Consider the following 20,745-nt stretch of genomic DNA (forward strand, 5'->3'; position numbering starts at 1 on the left):
AAGGGAACTAGGCTGGGGGGGTATTTTACCTCCATGCTTGTGGTTTTTTTTTGGGGGGGAGCAAGACTTGGTGGAGACAAGATTGCACCATTCGTTTTCCTCCTGGGATCAATCAGCAGGAGACAGAGAGAAAACTGCATGAATCTATTTGGTAGGAATTGTCATTTCTAATGCACACTCGTGCTAAATAGATCCCAGCTGTCCAGATGCTTACTGACTACTGATAAATGGTTAGGCAACTTTCAATGACAAACACTGAGCCAGACACTGTTTACCCAGTGCAGCCCACAGGAGCGCTGCTAAAAGCATGGGTGCTGATTGGTCAATGAAGGGTGGATAGTGCGTGGGAGAGGGTGGGGTAGGGGGGGTGTAAGTCCTCCTAATGGAAGACAGGTATTGCTCAATGTACCCTGAGCTATTGGACCCATGAACATAATAAAATCAATAACACAGCTCACTGTGGTACGCCATCAAAAAGGCTTGGCATCTCCACAGCAACTCCAGTTACAAGCTGGAGCTCTTGGAGAGGGGAAAAAAAAAACCCAAAACGAGCATTTTTCCATCAAACACGACCTGAGAATTACAACTGAGGTTGAGAGTATTTCTGCCAAGACCAGCTCAAACCAGCTTAAGACCTCAGTGGGAAGGTGGCAGCTGGCCCTCAGAAACACCGTCCAACCCACAGACCCGAGACTCGACGGCATGACAACAGCCAGCTCTCTCTGAGTTTGTCCATCCAGCCAAGCAGCCGAATATCATGGACGGTTGCCCACAAAACCCTGGCTGCAGGGGCCGATTATCTGACCTGCATACTGATGGGAAAGCTTTCTTAAGTGGTGGGATGACTGGAGACACAACTGTTAATGCTGGCGGTGAGATCTCCTCCATCCAACTAAGTTACATCAAGGACCAAACACTATTTGGTGCTGCAGTGAAGCCATTTTTCATATAGCACTTTTTTTCATGCACTTTTGTTTCTTATGCTCCTCCTTCTTGGGTGTCAAGGACTGACAAGGGAACTCTCGAAAACCCAGTCTTGGGCTTTCTTGGGTTCAAGTGTACCCAAACCTCATGATGTCTGTAGATCCTTTCGCCAGGTGCTACTTGACTCTTCTTCTCTTTCCTTAAGGGTTCCACATCAGGACTTGTCTGGTGGTGTTTGTCACTGGTTTTCGTAATCCAGCACTGGTAACTGTTGTGTTTTCTGTCATAGATCATTGCTACTGATCCCAACCAGTGCATCTTGAGGATCTTTCTTAAGCAGTTGTCGATGAAGGTTTGACCTTTACTGATGTTTTTTTTTCGTCACTCTCCACGTCTCTAAAACCGTAAAGGATTTTATATTTGAGTTGAAAATCCCAACTTTTGTCGCCTTGTAAATACACACTTTTTGACTTGGTTCTAACAATATCATAACACCCTCCTTCCTCTTTGGAATGGGCATTAAGTTTCTTCACATGCGCTGTAACCATGGAAAGCTTGGACAGGAGTCCCTGGCTCGCTGTGTCTCATTGTTGACATGCGCTAATTGTGTGAAGCCAATTGAATGCATTTGCCCTCCAATGGCTGAGTGACCTAGCTTCAAAAACGTGGATATGGTCAACAGGTTGAGTGGTGTTTGTCTTGCAGACACCGGGACTGCTCGCTCCAGTTAACACTGGTGTCACTAGGAAATGTGTGAGTGAACAGTTACTGATAAGGCGGACAGCAGAGAGAGTGATGTCCAGGTTTGGAACATGAGCATCGCTGAGACCTCATTTTGGGGGAAAAAATATATAACAGGTTTACGTGAACATGCCAAAGTTCACTGCACAGACAAAACAGCAGGCTGAAAATAGAGGAAAACATCAACATGGACAACAAGTGCTTCTGAACTATTAATACATGAAAAACTATAATCAACATGAAGTCTGTTCATATAAAGGTTTAACATGTCAGATCCCATCGACCAGATTGAATATGCAAACCTGAAACAACTTCAGCTTCTGCTTTCGTGTGGCTCAGTGGAAAAATGTAAAGAGAAAATATAAATGTAGGTTACAGATTTGTTTAGGAGGCCAGCATTAGTCGTGGATTCGAGGACGAGTTTAGTACAGTGACACTAAGCCTCTTCATATTACATTTCGAGAAGAGTCTAGAGACTGAAGCCTGGAGACATTACCTGTGTCCAGTTTCACTTAATACTCTTTTTATTAGTTAGGAGGATGAAGGATCATCTGCGAAAACTGCTCTCGAGGACAATCACCTCAGGCTCTGCTAAAAGTGATTTCCTGTCTATATCTGGGTCAGTGTGAGAGTACAGTAAGAAAGAAAGAAAGAAAGAAAGAAAGAAAGAAAGAAAGAAAGAAAGAAAGAAAGAAAGAAAGAAAGAAAGAGTTTAAACAGTCATTTATTAAGAAGAAATTGTTCTATGTTCACAACAAATTACAACAACCAATCACCAAACACCACACAAAGCAATGAGAGTAACTCATTGACAGAAGTGATTTCCAGGCCCTTTAAGGAATAAAAGTTTTGCCTTCATAACGCTGCACCTTTTGAACAGAACCCAAAACACCACAATCTCTACCTCCTGATTATTTACGATGTGACTTTTTCTATTTTTCTATTGTTTTGAAGATTTTTAAAAAAGAAGAAAATGTTCTTATTGTTATTACACAGCCATAAACAACAGTCACTTTGCACTTTATTGCACATCCATCCATCCATCGTCCATACATCGCTTAATCCTCACTAGGGTCATGGGGGGCTGGAGTCTATCCCAGCCGACGCAGGGTGAAGGCAGGAGACACCCTGGACAGGTCACCAGTCTATCACAGGGCTACACTTAGAGACAGACAACCAAGCACACTCACATTCACACCTACAGACAATTTAGAATCACCAATTAACCTCAACATGTTTTTGGACTGTGTGGGAGGAAGCCGGAGAACCCGGAGAGAACCCACGCTGCACGGGGAGAACATGCAAACTCCACGCAGAAAGATTCCGGTGCCCCCACTGGGACGCGAACCGGTGACCTTCTTGCTGCGAGGCAACAGTGATAACCAACTGCACCATCTTGCAGCCCTTTATTGCACATGTGTATTCTAAAATATCAAAATAGTCCATTTTAACATAAAATTATGTCTTACTGCAACATGAGCTCCAACTAGACTCAAGAAAGAAAGAAACTGCATGGTGAAATACATTTATTCTCAGAGAAATATAAAGTATTCTTCATACTGTCACATAATTTTTTTTCTACACAGCAGATTCCTTTAAATACGATCTGTGATGCTCAAGTATCTTGTGGCCTGAATTCACTCCAAGTCCCTCAGGATGCGCCGGCTTCCAAAAATTAATTCCACACTGATAAGAGTTACAGTAAATCTGGATGATCCTCGCAGGGGATTTTATAAGTTTAACATTTACTTCTGTGCCAGCGATAAAACAGATATCAGCAATAAACAAATATTAGTTTAGTCATGAAGCCTGGGTTTTCTTAAAAGTGGACATAATGTGATCGCAGAAGCAGGATACGTGCCATGTTATCAGAGCTGAGCTGTTCTATTTTAATGATCAAAGGACAATAAAGCTTATTTTTAGTTCCTCATGCGTGGACGCAGCAGAAGAGGACGTGCAGGAGTCAGTAAGTCACAAATCAGTTCTGCTTAGTTTAACTAACTACTTTTATTGTTTTGTTTCTGGCCACCGACCTGCAACAGATGGCTGCTCGGCTCGCTCGTGTGCAGAATGCTGCGGGAAGATAAAACAGCACAAAAGAGCACATTGTGAAATCGGGGATGAGTTGCCGAAACCGTGAATACGTCAGAGGAACTTGATAAACTAAAACGGGTCGGCGTGGGCGTGCAGATAAATTGTGTATACGTCCAGCTTTAAATCATACGGGGGCCCATCTGTGTTTGCACTGGGCAGCTTCTCAAAATAGCTTCACGCTCTGTTTAGCAGTGCCACAATCACTTAGGCAAACTCCAGATAATTTTATAATCACAGGCAGAATGTAGAATACTGTATCCTGAAAATGACATATGTAGATAACATTCTTTATTTTACACAAAAGATAACAGCTTTAATCGTGTAATGTGGACATTTGGTACAGTTATAAGGTCAATGAGGTGTAAATTTGGAAAAAGACAGTATGTCAAACCTAAGTCTCTTTTTTACTGATTTATAGTAATAAAAAGTCCTCGTATACAAACTGGAATTTCTTGGTAAACGTGTTATTTATCTAGATAAACCTCTTGAGATACAACAACAAGTGAAAAGCACGACATAATGACGAAAGACAAAACCAAAAAAACTGACCTCATGACTCGCAGCACGTATTTAAAGGGAACTTATCACAGTCAGAAGGAGAAGAAAAACATAAAAGCTTCCTCATGAGACAATAAAGAGGAGCTCATCAGAGCTTCTCAGTGCATCTTTGGTGTATATGGAACAAAAAATGCTTTCGACTGTGAGGATGATCAAAGCCAAAGCATTTAAAAAATAAACTGAGGAAATTGACGTCTTATATCATAGGTGGTCTGTCAAACACTGTGCAGTGGTTTGTGAAGAAGAGCAACCTCGTATAAACCTGTGGAGTCTATTATTTATAACAGTGAGCGGACTGAAATATGTTCATTGTTATTGTTAGTATAATCTGTGGAATTCTTTTATTCTCTATTTTTCACTGGAGTAAACAGAACCGAGAACAGCTAAAGAGCAGCTTAAGGGTTTTCGTGGTTTGTTTTAGTGTGAAAACAGTTTCCAGTGAATACAGAATAAATCTATTCTCCCTCACTCTCCTGTTAGCGTGACTTTATTACTGATGTTGGAACATCTGTGTAGCATGCACCAAAGCAGGACTTCGCCTAAATGCTTTGCAGGCATCATCATTACACCTGTGCTCTTCCTGCTGCCATATTTTAAAATGTTTGCTGTGATAAAGTTCCACATTAGCACTCTGGAGCTGGCTCACCAACATGCACACTGGTATGATCCAAAGCACAACTTTCTCTATGAGTTTTAGGATTAACTTCACAAGCAAACACAGTTTTAGGTTACTAAAGATGGAGCTTCTGGAGAACTCTCTCTAGGGTGAAAACATTCACAAACTATGTAGTGTTGACGTGCACGCAGGGAAAAGTTTTGTCTTGTGTTGCCACAAAAGTGCACTGTTTTTTCCTTTGTAACCATGAGATGGTTTTGAGTAATCGTGGATGTGACTAATATAGTTCTTACCTTTTTAACAGGACTTTTTATGCATAGATGTAGTTTCTCTTCCACTATACTAAGGAACAGAGGCATCCGAATCAGCATAAGCACTGCTGATGTGCCTAACAGCTCCCTTCAATCTTTTAGCTGGTCAGCATCAATCTTGTGGCTCTTGACAGCACTTAATTTGTGTTTTTGTACATTAATGTGCATATATTTTTGAGAACAAAGGAGGAAATCCCAGTTTTAAAAAATACCACTGTATGTGTGGACTAATAGGAATGAAGTTACATTCAACTACATTACGACATGCGGGAATTATCTGCTGTGAAAAGTGTTGCAGGAAACTTTCATTCCACATAAATTTAAAACTATGCAAATATGCAACTAAGCAAACTAAAGAAATCCACCCTGAAACTGCTGGAACCAGCGTATTGGCACAGGATGTGTCCATGGGAGGTAAATAACTGGATTCACCTGCCATCCCAGGTAGACTGCACATAAAAGGTGGATGGAGTCACTGTGGTATCACCCTTTGGTTTGTGCACTACTGCCATCTGCATTTTGGTATTTTGTCACTGGACATAAGGATCGAAGTGTCTGCAGAACAAACCCTCAACAAAACATGACATCGTCAGTGTGCTAAGTTAACAGCCACGAGGTTCTTGTTGTCGACTCCCACAGTGACGTGGACTTAAAAAAAAAACCACAACACATAAACCGCAGGAGAGGAGAACAGAACGTAAAGCTCTGAGCTGGCTGCTGCAGGACATTTTGTCTACCCACACATCACAGATGGCGGAAGCAGCCAAATGTGGTTTTTTGAACTGTTGCTCCCTGAACCTTACTCACCCGACCTGCACCGTCTGACTTCTGTTTCTAAAACTGAAACCCCACCTGCATGGTCGCCATTTTCAGAGTGATGATGAAGTCGTGCATGCTGTTGAGGAGAATCTGGAGGCTCAGGATGATCTTCCATGAAGGGACAGCAAAGCTTGAACATCGGTGGACCAAATGCATTTCAGTTAAAGGAGACTAATAGACCCACTAATAGGGAACGTGAGCGAGGCTTAGACCGTCATGAGACAGGTTAGTTTTACCCTACTGATGATGTGTTGTTGCAATAGCAATCCTGCCCAGTACGAGAGGAACCAAACTAATGACAATCTTTCTCCGAGGCCGAGAAATTTTTAAAGTACCCTCATATACACAATTTTACAGGCATGAAGCAAAACTATGTGTAACTGGGGCATGAGAGTAAAAAACATTACATTTCCTGCATCATTGGCTAGCTTCTGTTTTTGTTGTTGTTGTTTTTTTAACCAAGGTGAGGACCTAAGTAACCTGGATGTACAGAAACACCCAAATGACCCATACTGTTAACCTCATATTCATGCCAATAAAGCACTCTGACTTGAACTGAAGTGACATATATTAGCATTAAACAACATAAATAACCACTATCTCTGATTGGCAAAGTACCATGATGTGCAGCTATGACATGTTAAATGAGTTTATTTGTTTATTTGTTTATTTAAAAGGATCCCCATTAACTGACGCCAAGACATCAGCTAGTCTTCCTGGGGTCCAGACAATAAAATATCAAAAACAAGCATTACAGTCTCAAGTAAAAACAGAACAAAAACAACAACAACAAAAACACACAACAAGAATAATCGAAATAATATTAGAATTACATAGAAAATACATAAAAAACAATACATAGAAGTATATAATATAGACTAACATTAATATAATATAACATAATATATAATATAATAATATTATTTTCTTAAAAATACAGAAAGTTTGGATCAGTAAACACCAGCAGCCTGAGATTCCCTCCAACATTTTATTCAGGCTGTGGGCGAGCACCGGGTGGGCTTTAGGACCCGGCGGTGCAGCCTGGCCGAGGGCAGCCGTCAGCAGTGTGATGGCTGGTTTACCTGCGAGCTGCTGAGCGACAACCTGGACCAGTAAACCTGACCTGCAGCCCTCTCCAGCTCCTCCACCGTGCACATGTTGTACGGCTGCTAGGGTGCATCGACGCAGGAAGCTCAGCCGCCGATGGAGCACATCCGACTACCGAAGGTAACCGAGGATCTGCCTGCAGGGATCCGCTGCGTTTCCGCACTCTGCCTCCACTTGTGCAGGAAAACCGTCAGTGAGACGCTGTGAAGGGAGATAACGAAGCAAACGTGCAGACTTGATTTAAAAGGGCGTGTGCTGCCACGTCGGCAGTGAGGATTTAGGAGTGTCTGGTTGTGTTTGACTGCCATTGCACATGTGTACAGATGTGTTAAAGCCCTGAGAGCAGAGCTGAGGATGATCCGTTCTTCTTCTTCTCCTCCTTCCTCCTCCTGCAGGTGGAGAACGTCAGGCTGCTGGACAGAGTCTCCCCCAGGAGGAGCAGAGTGGGAACCCTGTACCTGACAGCAACACACAGCATCTTTGTGGAGAACGAGGCCGGAGTGCGCAATGAAACCTGGGTAGGCATGAGCTCACTGCACAGTAAATCCTCAGGAGGGCTGCTGTCAACTTCCACACTGGGATGAAGCACACACACAAAATGCATTGAGTGCAAAACATAACCACCATAGATGTGTGTTGCTTCGTGCTGTACGATGTGTTTACAGTCTGTAGATTCTCAGTCATCCTGGTCATGGTAATGCTTCAGCTGAAGGGAGCCACACTTCTGTTTTTGGTTCTTTGTCATATTTTACCTCCTTTTCAAGAAGCTTTCTGAGGTATTTCTTCTTTCTTTATACGACACCACTTACCAGGTACTTACAATGAAGTTAGAAAATCCCTTCGCAGACAGTTTCACCACCATTGAAACCATGAGTCATCCTCTCCAGGCTGTTTCACAACCATTCACAGTTTTTGGTAACTCCCCATCAGCCAGCTAGAACTAAGAAAGCCTCTTGGATCAGAGCTGAAACACCTTAAAGAACCAACAACAGAAGCTCTTTGGATTGTTTGAAATTTATCAGCCTACTTAAAAGGTCCACGTTTGCCTGCTTTTCATGTTCTCAGGTGCTTCACAGTTTGGTGAGCAGTGTGGAGAAACAGGCGGCCACGGCCTCAGGATGTCCTCTGATCATCCACTGTAAGAACTTCCAGGTTCTTCACTTCGTCGTTCCTCGAGAGCGGGAATGCCAGGACGTTCACCTGTCCCTGCAGCGTCTCTCCCAGCCAGGTGGGTTTGGTAATGTCGGTCTAAAGCTCTGATGGCTGTTTTTTTCTCCACCTACACCAATATCACTGTTGAGTTTTGTGCAATAATATGTAGCCGTCCTCCACAATCTGCTGACATGAGAAACGTTGTACTTCAAGGTATTGGGATGTGACTGCCTCGAAATCCACCATCCACCCCTAAAATCCTACTTTAGTAACAGTACATAAGTCTTAGCAGCAAAATGTAGTTAAAGTATGAAAGTGAAAGTCCAGGTTATATTGTTATATATGACCTAGTTAGATTATTATTAGTAAGGCATCAGGGTGTCAACAGCAGGTTACTGTCTTCTTTTATATACAGGAACAGCAGATAAATCTGAGAATTAGAAACATGATTAATGTAAGAGAAAAGAAGAAAAAACAAACTTCTATTACGCAAATCCGCTTTTAAATGTTCACTTTTTGTTTAATCTTTGTTTTTTGGTAAGATTTTCAATCATTTGATCAATAGTTGAAACAAAAATGTCAGGTTTTAAAGGAAAATCACAGTTTTTTGGAGCTCTTAACAACACATAGACATCTGAAATGTGCTTTTTATAAGAAACCAAAAAGTTTTCACACTACTGGTTTAATTTTTAATAATCTGTTATATTCTAAAAGTTTGCTATATTGGCCATTTTGTAAAATATTAATCTCAAGCATGACTCATAAATGCAGTGCAGTTAAACGTATAATATTTCCTTCTGAAATGTAGTGAAGTCAAAGTATAAAGCAGCAAAAAATGAAAGTACTGACACTAAAGTACAATAAGGTGCTTGAATAAATGTACTTGGCAACATCTTGGTCCTGCAAACTGATGGAAAAGTTTGAGTTTTTGTTGGACAAACTTTATCGGTGTTGTGCGTTACAGAGAGTTACGAGGAGCTGTACTGCTTCTCCTACAAGCCGAACGTTGATGAGGTGGAGAGACGACAGGAATGGGACTTCTTGGACCTGAAGGCTGATTACAGCCGAATGGGACTCCCGAACTCTCTGTGGAAGCTGTCCCCCGTCAACCGACACCATAAGGTCAGCGAGCTGGCTTCAGTCAGACCATTTCATCCTTATTTGGACATCGCGGCTGCTTACAGTTTGGGGGTTTTTTTTGCCATTTTTCTGCAGGTGAGCGACACTTACCCTGCTGACCTGTTCGTACCTGAGTCTGCCACGCCGCCGATCATCATGGGGAGCTCCAAGTTCCGAAGCAGAGGCCGATTTCCTGCCCTGTCGTACTACTCCAAAGAAAATAACGTAAGTTGACGGCATACCTTTCTATTTTCCACGTTTTCTATATCAGCTTATATTATTCTAAATGACATGAAGCGTCTGTGGTGTCTATCAAACACAACCAATCTGCCCGACTCCAGCCCTCCACAGGAATGCATGAGGCTAGTCAAAGGAAAATATTTTGCAAATATTTTGAAGAAAACGTTAGATAAGAGATTATGTAGTGATGTTTAAATTATTTACTGCTTGTTGTACTTGGCCAGTTTTTGTAGCAGGAGTGAATCATGAGACTGGCTGGTTGGTTGGTGCTGACCTCCCTCTTGCCTCTTCAGCCAAAAGTTTGTGTTTCAAAACTCCTGCAGGCCAGAAACTGAGTTTTGGAATTCCCAAAAGTAAACATCACTGGATGTCATGGCAAATATATTCTGGCCATTTTTCACAGTCTTTCCATTTGACTTTCCATTTGTTCTGATGGAGGCAAATCTGTGATGCTCTAATGGTAAGGAAAGAGTCTCAGGTTCTGTGTTTGGTGCATAATTTAGTTTGGCAGACAGATGTTGGTGACCGAGGTTACAGCCACACTAAAACATTTTCCTTTTAAAACAAAAACAATCTTGGTCCATGCAGGCATTTTAGCACAGCTTCAGAAATAGTCTTGTTCATACCAACTCACCTGATGAACACACAGCCGGTGTTTGGTTGCTTAGTTGTAGAAAATACTACTGAGGAAGAAAAGCAGCGGTGAAAACTAAGACCAGAGATTTTCTTCTCTGCACAACAGCTGCTAGCAGAGACAACAAGGCCCCTGATTTGTTATCCATGTTGAATTAATTGTTGACAGTCAAGACTGATGTCTTTGTTCTCTTATGAAAAACTGTCACATGATTGGGATGTGAGCTGCAAGGTGGCTCAGTGGATAGCACTGTCGCCTCGCAGTTAGAAGATCCTCGGTGCACGTCTCGGTTTGGACGCCTGGGATCTTTCTGCGTGGAGTCTCCATGTTCTCCCCGTGCAGCGTGGGTTCTCTCCGGGTTCTCCGGCTTCCTCCCACAGTCCAAAAACACGTTGAGGTTAATTGGTGATTCTAAATGATCTGTAGGTGTGAATGTGAGTGTGCTTGGTTGTCTGTCTCTAAGTGTAGCCCTGTGATAGACTGGTGACTAGTAACATTTAAAATGTAATCAAAAAATAAATATCAACCAGAAGTCTTTGTGTCTACCCATCCTGATTTAAATGGATTTCTCCAGTTTTTCACATTAACCAGGGTTCAGCAGCATTTCTTAAATCTCGGTTTTAAAGCCCTAAAACTCCAAAGCAATGTGGATGCTGGGTGGAAACAATGGCTGATGTTTTGTTTTTCTGCACTATATATTATGCTCTGCAAATAATAGGTAGATTTTTACCAGCTGAATTAATGAACTCGATTTGGTATCATTCTACATTGATCGAGGAGATTTTATCGAGGAGTGCATCTGCATCCAAAACACAAAACACAAAATGACCTTTTACCATGAAGACTTTTTTCATCCAAAATAGTTCTTTTTTGTTTTGGATGACATTCAGATCTGACTTTGCACTTGTTGTTCAGGACTTTTTGGTGCTGATTTAAATGATCAAGCAAACGTTGCCTTGTGTGGTGGCAACAATCACAAGACACCCGCTGACAGAATACCTGTCTCTGGTCGACATCCTTCGTTCTGTAGCTGAAATATTACATAGAGCTGGTGTGGTGTTTCTTTGTGCAGCCAAGTCCTCATTTTCAGTGTTTCCCTCCAGTTCCTCGCTCACTTTGCTGTGCACATGTGGAGCCTGCATGTCAACAAACTCCATGTCATGTGAACACAGTTTAATTTTTAAAAAAACTCAGTTTATCTAAGGGCCATTAAATCTGAGTGAATTATGCTCCATCTGATGGACTTGGTTACGGAAAATGAAAACTGTTTCCTTTTTGATCAAGAAGCAAAAACTGTTGCGACATCATGTTCCCGTCACAATGTGAAGCTGAAACCAAATATCGCACAGCTTTAGATATCAGTAGCAGAACAGTAGCATTTAAAACAAAACGGGATTAATGAGACCTAAACCCTAGTCTGCATCTGTCTGAAGTCAGGCATAATGTCTTAAATAAATGAGTTCTCTAAACATAGTAAACTTGTTATACCAGGCTATTGTTTCAGTATCTGTTCAGCCGAGCTGGATTATGACTGACATCCGTTTAATCGTTAAATGAAATAACATGATTTAGCGCTGTTTCCTAGAACTTGCCTACAATTATTCATATTTGTGAAAGCCACATGTCTGAATTGAGACTGATCGTGAGCATTCATAATGTCTCCTATTAATCCTTAATTCGACAGTTGGGAATGCTTTATGTGTGTGAGGTCAGCTTCCCAGGGTTAAGGTCCTGCTTGTGGAGCTCGGTTCATACAAAGAGCTTTATTCTGGTTCTTGTGCCAGAAGAAAGAGTCACACAGCGATCTTTGGCTCTTTCCCTTGTGGCTACTAAATAGAGATATGAGAAACTGTGTGGTTGATCAGTTCAAATTGAACATGCAGGGGAATTTTAAAAAAGCACTGTGAATTTGTATTCACCCTGATTCTCACATATTGGATTTTTTTTTTTTTTACCAAATGTTGTGCAATGTGAAAATGTACATGTTTGATAAGGCCCGAGTGCCTCTTGCCTCCTCCCAGGCTACCATCTGCCGCAGCAGCCAGCCGCTGTCAGGTTTCAGCGCTCGCTGCCTGGAGGACGAACAGATGCTGGAGGCCATCTTGAGGTCCAATCCCCGCAGCGACTTCATGTATGTGGTGGACACCAGGCCTAAGGTGAGCCCTTTGTGTCTGAGGAACGGCCTGCAAAAATACAGTACTACGCTGTATGTTCAGGTGGGCTTTATTTTTCATGCTGGGTTTTGCCAGCTGCATGTCCTCATAGCAAAGGCTTCGAAAACATCCTGGCTCTGTTCTAGCTGCACCGGGATCGATATCAACAGGCATTTCTGTAAAGCTTTGCTTTTTTTGAATAATTTTACTCTTCAAAGCTTTCCCCCCACTATTTCACTACCTATTGCAACACTTTTCACGTATTTCCCCTGTAAATCTAACTGTACCTGTATGTGACTCCTGTGTGTTATATACCCAGAACCTCCAGCTTTCTGTGAACAGAACTCAATTGACTGACACTAACTGTCTTTCTAGTTGAACGCGATTGCAAACCGCGCCGCAGGAAAGGGCTACGAAAACGAAGACAACTACTCCAACATCAAATTCCAGTTCATTGGCATCGAGAACATCCACGTTATGAGGAACAGCCAGCAAAAAATGCTGGAAGGTAATTATCATGACCTCTGAAGATGATTTCTTTTGCTGAATTAAGATTCCTGTAAATACAGTTTGGAGGTCGCAGCAGAGCATCCATCACTGTCACAAGTGTTTCACCACATCTGGGTCTGTGGAGCAAAACGTACATTTTCGGTTTGAACCAGCTGCTTCTTCACATTGCTGAAGCAGAGCGGGAGCTTGTGCTCCCCCCTGTGGTTTTTCATATGCAGTCATGCAGACTGAACTGTGCTGCAATCAGGCCTCAATGAGCCCACAGGAGAATTTCTGGGTATTGTGCAGGGGTGCTCCTAGGAAGACTTTGAATCCATCTGGATTTTATTTCCGAGCTATTTTGGTTTCCTGGAGTGGACAATCCCGGACATTATCCCCCAAAGAGAGACAGAGGGCGTGAGAATGATGTGATTTCGAGTCTGAAAAGTTAGAGCTGTTCTTAGTTGTGATAACTCTTTGCCCCCTGGCAGCACAAGGGAAGTCTTTAAAAGCCGGAGACAGCGCCTGCTCCTCAGTCTGTCCGGCCTTTCTTCACCAAATTACACACTCGAACAGGATTTCGAAGACCTCCTGCCTGGCAGCATCAACTCAAACATTTCCTAAGTGTTATAAAACCAAAGGCTGAATGAACCCGTTCACCTGCTGCTCTGCTATCAGAGCGTTCTTACAGGTCAGCTGGCTGATGTGGCGTCAGCAAAAAACACACTTGCGGACGCTTTAATGAGTGAGCGGCTGTTTTCTGCCTCCTAAAAGTGAACTATGAGTGTTAATGTGATAAACTGTGGTCAGCGAATGTAAAGTCAACCGTGCAGAAACGGGTTTGTGTCACTCGGCCCCTGGGTGAACTTGCAAATATTTATGTTGAGCCCTGAAATGGAAAGAGTCATTTTCACAACATAAACAGTACAGTAAGGCCCAGTAGTGTTACAGAAATGGATATATGATGGAAAAGCCAGTTGGGTTCATCCTCTGGGGACTGTGAATGTCTCTTGAACCTCTTGAATAGTTGTTGAGATATTTCTGTACTAAAGTGCTTGACCTGCTGACCGGCAGACAGACATCACCCATGCCTGAGCTGCTGCCTGACTGAGTACCCGAATAAATTAAATCTGTGTTTGTGTGACCCATATTTAGTCACACCATGCAGAGACACAAACATTTGTCAGTGATGCTGTCAGTATTGTGAGGGTGAGGTTTAATAAAGTGCGGCGATCAGGTATGCTCCATGTTTCCTGCCAGTCAGACAGCTGTGTTGTGGTTACAGTGTGCGAGCTGCGTTCCCCCTCCATGTCCGACTTCCTGGAGGGTCTGGAGAGCTCAGGCTGGCTGAAGCACATCAAAGCTGTTTTGGATGCAGGCATCTTCATCGCTAAGGTCAGTCTGGAGGCTAATCCCCACTGTCTGCCTCACCAATGCACTCAATATTAGCTCAGGTGTGTGTCCCTGTGTGTTTCTGTTGTATCCTGTGTGTTTGTGTATGTGATACACATATTGTCTGTCTGCGGAGGGACAATATCTCACACAACGTGAATATTAAAGTCTTAGAGCCCGTAGATATAAAAGAGGCAGGTGAACTGTACAGTACAGTTCAACATCAGTGCAAACGGCTTCATCCAAAATGACTAAACCAGTGAATCATCACTTTTCTAGAGTTTTGCACATAAAGAAGTAAATGTAATAAAAAGTCAAATCGCCACATCTCCCTGCTCCTTTCGCTTACGAGGTGTGTCAGAAAAGTTCCGGGACTGGTGTCACAAAAGATATATTTCAAATACAAACTACAAACCACAAGTTTTCTCCTTCCAAGTAATCCCCCTGGAGTCTAACACACTTTCCCAGCCTTCTCTGCCACGCCACCATGCACTCCTAGAAGGATTCTTCTGGGATCCTCCTCAGCTCCGTTGTCGCAGCCATCTTGATGTCGTCCACGTCTTCAAAATGGGTCCCCTTGATGACCCCATTGAGGGAAGAGGAAACAATCCCACAGAGCCAGGTGGGGTGAGTAGGGAGGTTGCTCCAGCACGGCGATGTTCTTCTCAGCCAGGAACTGTCGGATGCTCAGGGCGTTGTGAGCAGGCGCGTTGTCATGGTGAAGCAGCCACGACTTGTCCTGCCACAACTCTGGCTCTTCTCGTGCACTGAATAAAGCAAACACTGCAGGATCTCTTTGTAGACGTGCTGGTTGATCATCTGAGTGGGAAAACTCGTAGTTTAGGTTTGAAATATATCTTTTGTGACACCAGTCCTGGAACTTTTCTGACACACCTCTTACATCAATTCAATTCAATTTTATTTGTATAGCGCAGTTTACAACATATGTCATCACATAGAGCTTATCATAGTAAGGTATAGACCGTACAAATTTAAACAGAGAGCCCAACAATCCAAAGTAGCCTTTGGACTTCCTCTGAGCAAGCAACGGTGGGAAGGAACCAACAACACCCCCGAGGGAGGGGGAAGAAAAAAACTCAGGCAGAACCAGGCTCAGGGAAGACGGCCATCTGCCTCGACCAGTTGGGTGAGAGTGGGGATGAGGGGGTGGGGAAACAGGATAGCAGGTAGAGAGCAAGCAATAGGACAGAACAATAAATATGAATGTGAGTATTTTGGGGGTCGGTGAGGCCAGCAGCTGCAGGTCAGGGACGTTTGCAGGGAGAACAAGCACGGGACCTCGGGGGAAACACAGAGTTAGTGGCATTTAATAGTGGTTATAACTGTATGGAAGAGAGGAGAATAGAGGTGAGGAGCTCAGTACATCATTGGAATCCCCTGGCAGTCTAAAGCTATAGCTGCATCAGGCCTCAAATAGTACAAAAGTGGAAATCAGCACATCTCAGTAACAACGTTCTGTGTTTGTTGTGTGTTTGCAGGCTGTTGCAGAGGAAGGCATCAGCGTCCTGGTTCACTGTTCGGACGGTTGGGACCGAACTGCTCAGGTGTGTTCGGTGGCCAGTGTGCTGCTGGATCCCTACTACAGGACCCTCCGAGGAATCATGGTAACCACCGGAGCATTTGCTTTTTAATTTAAGTTGCAGTGCAGGATTACATCTCAGAAGTAGCACCGTGAAAGTCACATAACCCTCTGATGTTATTATATCCAGTTACATTCTGGCTTCAGTTGATAGTCGTCCATCCTGGGCTCCTGCTGTTTGTTTCTCTGATCAGACAGATTTGGCAAGGCTGAGTTTAAATACCCCAAGAAAAATAAAAAATAATAGAGAAGGCTGCTTTTGGAAATTACCTCTGAAGTCAGAGGAGAATGACCCCACACAGAGGGTGAAGAGGTTCAGTCATTTTGCAGGGATTGATTGTGTACTACATGTGAACCTTTAATCGTGGCTGCAAATCATCTCCTTTTTCCTGTTCTTAGGTTCTCATCGAGAAAGACTGGATCTCATTTGGACACAAGTTCTCTCACAGGTTTGCCCCTGAAACACTACTTTCTCAGCATCTCTGATTTGGATGCAGTGTTTAATGGTTTCATATCTGCAGATGCAACCACTTGGTCGGAGACCCTAAAGAGGTTTCTCCCGTCATCGACCAGTTCCTGGAGTGTGTGTGGCAGCTGATGGAGCAGTTTCCTTGTGCCTTTGAGTTCAGCGAGAGGCTCCTCATCACCATTCACAGCCACATCTACTCCTGCCAGTACGGCGACTTCATTGGCAACAACCAGCGGGAGAGGATAGAGCTGGGGTGAGATTTAAACCTGCAGCCGCCATCACTTTCTTTTCCTTTTCACTCACAGACATCTGGTCTGAGAGACGACTCGCTGCTAAAGAGAAGTGACAGCACGTCGTATTTTACATCACTGGCCTTGTGCAAATGGAGACAGCTCATTCCTAGTAACATAAAAACATGTTGGTTTATTTCTATCCCCCACCCAAAAAAACAACTAAATATATCTTGTCCTTTCTGACTGATCTGGGTTTGATTAACATCCATCTGACATTCTTGCAGGGTGCGTGAGAGGACTCACTCTTTGTGGAGTTATCTGTGGACGAACCGTGCTGAATACATCAACCCTCTGTACAGACCAGACCACAGCCAGACTCAAGGCCTCCTCCGACCATCTACTGCCCCCTACAGCTTCAAGTAGGTTCTTACAGCACAGCGTAGTTTATTTATACAGCACCTTATCATACGCAGAATGTTTCTGAAGTGCTTTACAGGGAGATTAAAAAACAAAATCAAACAGTTTAAGTCATAACAAATAAATCAGTCAAAAACAGTATCGACAAGTTGACGAAAGATAACAAAGATTTATATGATAATTAAAAGTGATTCGACTGAAACAACTAAAGTAAGCCAAATGATGAGAAAAATAAATGCATGTAAGAGATGAAATATACGATCAAATATCAAAGTAACTAATTAAAAATAAGTGAATACAAGTGCAGAGAAGTTTACCTGAAAAAAACATAGAAAAAACAACTACATTGGGCAGTTCTGAGAGGAGCTGGTACCCACAGTTTGCAGAATAATGACTACAACAAGCAAGAAGCCATTTTTTGATAGTAAAATTATTTAGTTGAAACATTAAATGTATTTATAGATTTAGCAAATCTTACATCAATTCATGAAAGTACATTTAGTTTTCAAAGTTACATGAGCATTTTTATGTGTTATTATTGCTCTCTGATCTGAAATACTGCAAAACCATCTGTTTGGTAACGTGGCTGAAAATATACCCAACAATATACTCTAAGCACATTGATTTAAAAAAAAAAAACAGACCCTGAACAGTCAGACACATAATGCAAATGTCATTTCACCTTTTCTGGTTTAAACTGGGCTCCACTACCTGACTAGTAGGAGCCCTTCCAGCCTTGTACTTAACAAACATATCCAATATGTTTTAGTCCCAGATCTTTCACTGCAAGCCCTGATATACACATGTTAAAAGTGCAGCCCTGAGTTCAGTAGTAGGAAACATATGGGGGTTACCTGAGGCTCTGTTTCACTGATTCATTTTTCTGTCTCTGTGTAGATTTTGGAGAGGGCTGTACAACCGCTTCGACCGCGGGATGCATCCTCGGCAGTCTGTGGAGGATTACCTGAGAGCCATCCAAGAGGAGACGCAGCAGCTGGAGGAGCAGCTGGCTTCTCACAAACAGGTACGACAGAGTTATACATTCACACCGCAGCTCGTTTCTCATGAGACAAAAACAAAAAAAATCTACTGCAGAATGTACGAGGTGTGTCAGAAAAGTTCCAGGACTGGTGTCACAAAATATATATTTCAAATACAAACTACAAACCACAAGTTTTCTCCTTCCAAGTAATCCCCCTGGAGTCTAACACACTTCCCCAGCCTTCTCTTCACACCGCCATGCACTCCTGGAAGGATTCTTCCAGGATTCTCCTCAGCTCCGTCGTCGCAACCATCTTGATGTCGTCCACGTCTTCAAAATGGGTCCCCTTGATGACCCCCTTGAGCTTGGAGAAGAGGAAGCAATCCCACAGAGCCAGGTGGGGTGAGTAGGGAGGTTGCTCCAGCACGGTGATGTTCTTCTCAGGCAGGAACTGTGGGATGCTCAGGACCTTGTGAGCAGGCATGTTGTCATGGTGAAGCAGCCACGACTTGTCCTGCCACAACTCTGCCTCTTCTCAAACGAAGCTGCAGGATCTGTTTGTGCTGGTTGATCATCTGAAGGGAAAAACTGTAGGTTGGAGTTTGAAATCTATCTTTTGTGACACCAGTCCTGGAACTATTCTGCCACACCTCTTATTTTGCTTCATATAGAGGATGATTATAATGCTCATGTCTTACATTGTCAACAGAAAATTACTCAGCTGGAGCAGGAGCAGGGCTGGACCGTCACCTGGAAAGCAGCCACCTATGACAAGAGCCCGACAGTGAGGACTCTGGGTGGTGACCTGGGCCTGGCCAACACTCCTCAGGACTACACCGACGGCTTCATCACCAGCAGCCCCTGCCAGCCGAAAGCACCGGACGGCAGCTTGATCCTCCAGCAGCAGGACTCCAGCCAGACGTCCGACCCCGGCTTGTCCAACGGCAGCGACCAGGAGTCTGGGATTGCGGACCTGAGCTGCCGTTCACCGCTTAGCGAGGACAGCGCCAGGGACCCGGACTCGGACGAGGCGGCCTACTCTGCTGCATGAGCGAGCGTAGCATCCGGTGGGAGGTGCAGCACTGAGCGACACTGAACAAACACTACCTTTACACTAATCGGGTAACCTGACTGTCGGATCATTTCTGTGAAAGTCTTATTTGGGTTACACTCCTGCACTTTTCTTTGCATGTGGTGTGGTGGACTCTCTATTTGTTGCCACCTGCATACTGATTAATAGTCGTTTACTGTAGCTGAATACGTTTTACGTCTCACATTGGTGGAAAAGAATTAAGATACGAAACAAACTTTTAAACCAAAATTCTTTTGAGACCCAACTGAAGCTAGTTTACGAGAATTAAGAGCAAGTGAAGAACAAATTCTGAACAATTTAGATTTAGACAGAATGTGTGAATGCAATTAATGACAAGCCATTTAGGTGTGTGTGTGCTTTGAATTATGGGTCTTCCATGCAGTTTATTTATTTATTAGACGTCTGGCTTTACAGTGAGAACTCGTTAGAGAAAAAGTAGTCAAAGTGTAGCTATAAAAACCACTACGGCAGGTTTACTCCCAACTTGCAGCATTTGTTAGCTGTAAAAAAACATCTGACTTGTAGCACTTCAAAGCGACATGAGCGATCCAAAGACAGTAAATCCTGCTTGCAGGTGCACTAATCCTGAAAACTTCAAAATTATTTATTAAAAAAGGTGACTAGGAATCAAGCCCATCTACAAATGCATAACATAAAACAACCAATATATTAAATGCAGGAGAAGAAATCTCAAGTTGAAGCTCATCATTAGAAAGCAGTTTACATGTGGTGCTAGTTGGCATTCATTTCCAAAGCTGTCACACAATATGATCACTCTGGATTCAGGATTTCAGCCTAAAAAGAGCAGCAGTGATTCTGTTCTAGCCAAAATTCATCTCAAATGCCAATGTGATGTTGTTTGAACCCCAAAAAACACATTTCTGACTGAACTAGACTCACTCGGCACACAACAGTGACCTCAGCTGGGGTTTGGAGTCATTACACTACAATAACTAGTGATTAGTGGTCACTGGTTGACACCTTGTGGTGCACATGTGGATATTTCAACTTATTATATTTCAACAAGATATCATGGAAAAGAAGTGAGAAACAAGCGTGGAATTTTAACTGATTTCACGCATTATTTCAACACTAGAAACCAAAATCTTACCAAAGGGAACAGACAGTCAGCCGGTATAAGCAGCCCTCGTGATCGGACGACTGAACCAGCAGACAGGAGCATGTGAACACAAATAAACTGATGCATAAAGGCAGCAGACTACCAGCCGACCGTCCTCCACAGGTAGCATTAAAGCGGCTCACTTTAATAGTGCAGAACACATCACTGGAGGTGCACTCCTGCAAACGAACAATGCAAAGATTATCGAGCAAAGCGCGTTAGGATATTTTTGTACTATGACCTATTTTATCTTTATTTTTTTTTCCTGTAATCTCGCTTTAAATGCTTGTTTTTATCTGTGTCAAAGGGTTTAAAAAAATATCAGAGTTGTACTGAATTTTGTTCTTTATAATGCCGGGATTCTCTTTTTTTGTTTGTTTGTTTCAGCTGGAATAAGAGCCAAAATTGTTGAAATTATCGAAATGCAAAGTTATGTAAACTGTGTTTTCTTGTGGAATAAATAAATATATTATTGACTGTCA

At 42.9% G+C, this 20,745-nt stretch overlaps 1 protein-coding gene across 1 annotated transcript; it reads left to right on the top strand.

Moving 5' to 3' along the window:
• Positions 1 to 7,059: 7,059 nt before the first annotated feature.
• mtmr7a (myotubularin related protein 7a) lies at positions 7,060 to 20,745 on the top strand. The gene is made up of 14 exons (XM_008294698.1): positions 7,060 to 7,290; positions 7,566 to 7,688; positions 8,236 to 8,398; positions 9,287 to 9,444; positions 9,538 to 9,666; positions 12,337 to 12,471; positions 12,844 to 12,976; positions 14,243 to 14,352; positions 15,849 to 15,974; positions 16,349 to 16,398; positions 16,471 to 16,671; positions 16,936 to 17,070; positions 17,966 to 18,092; positions 18,760 to 20,745. Exons 1-14 carry the CDS (start codon positions 7,267 to 7,269, stop codon positions 19,099 to 19,101), a joined length of 1,956 nt encoding a protein of 651 aa, XP_008292920.1. The 5' UTR covers positions 7,060 to 7,266; the 3' UTR covers positions 19,102 to 20,745.

This window comes from Stegastes partitus, unplaced genomic scaffold (genome assembly GCF_000690725.1).
Source record: "Stegastes partitus isolate 25-593 unplaced genomic scaffold, Stegastes_partitus-1.0.2 Scaffold987, whole genome shotgun sequence".
Classification (NCBI taxonomy): domain Eukaryota; kingdom Metazoa; phylum Chordata; class Actinopteri; family Pomacentridae; genus Stegastes; species Stegastes partitus.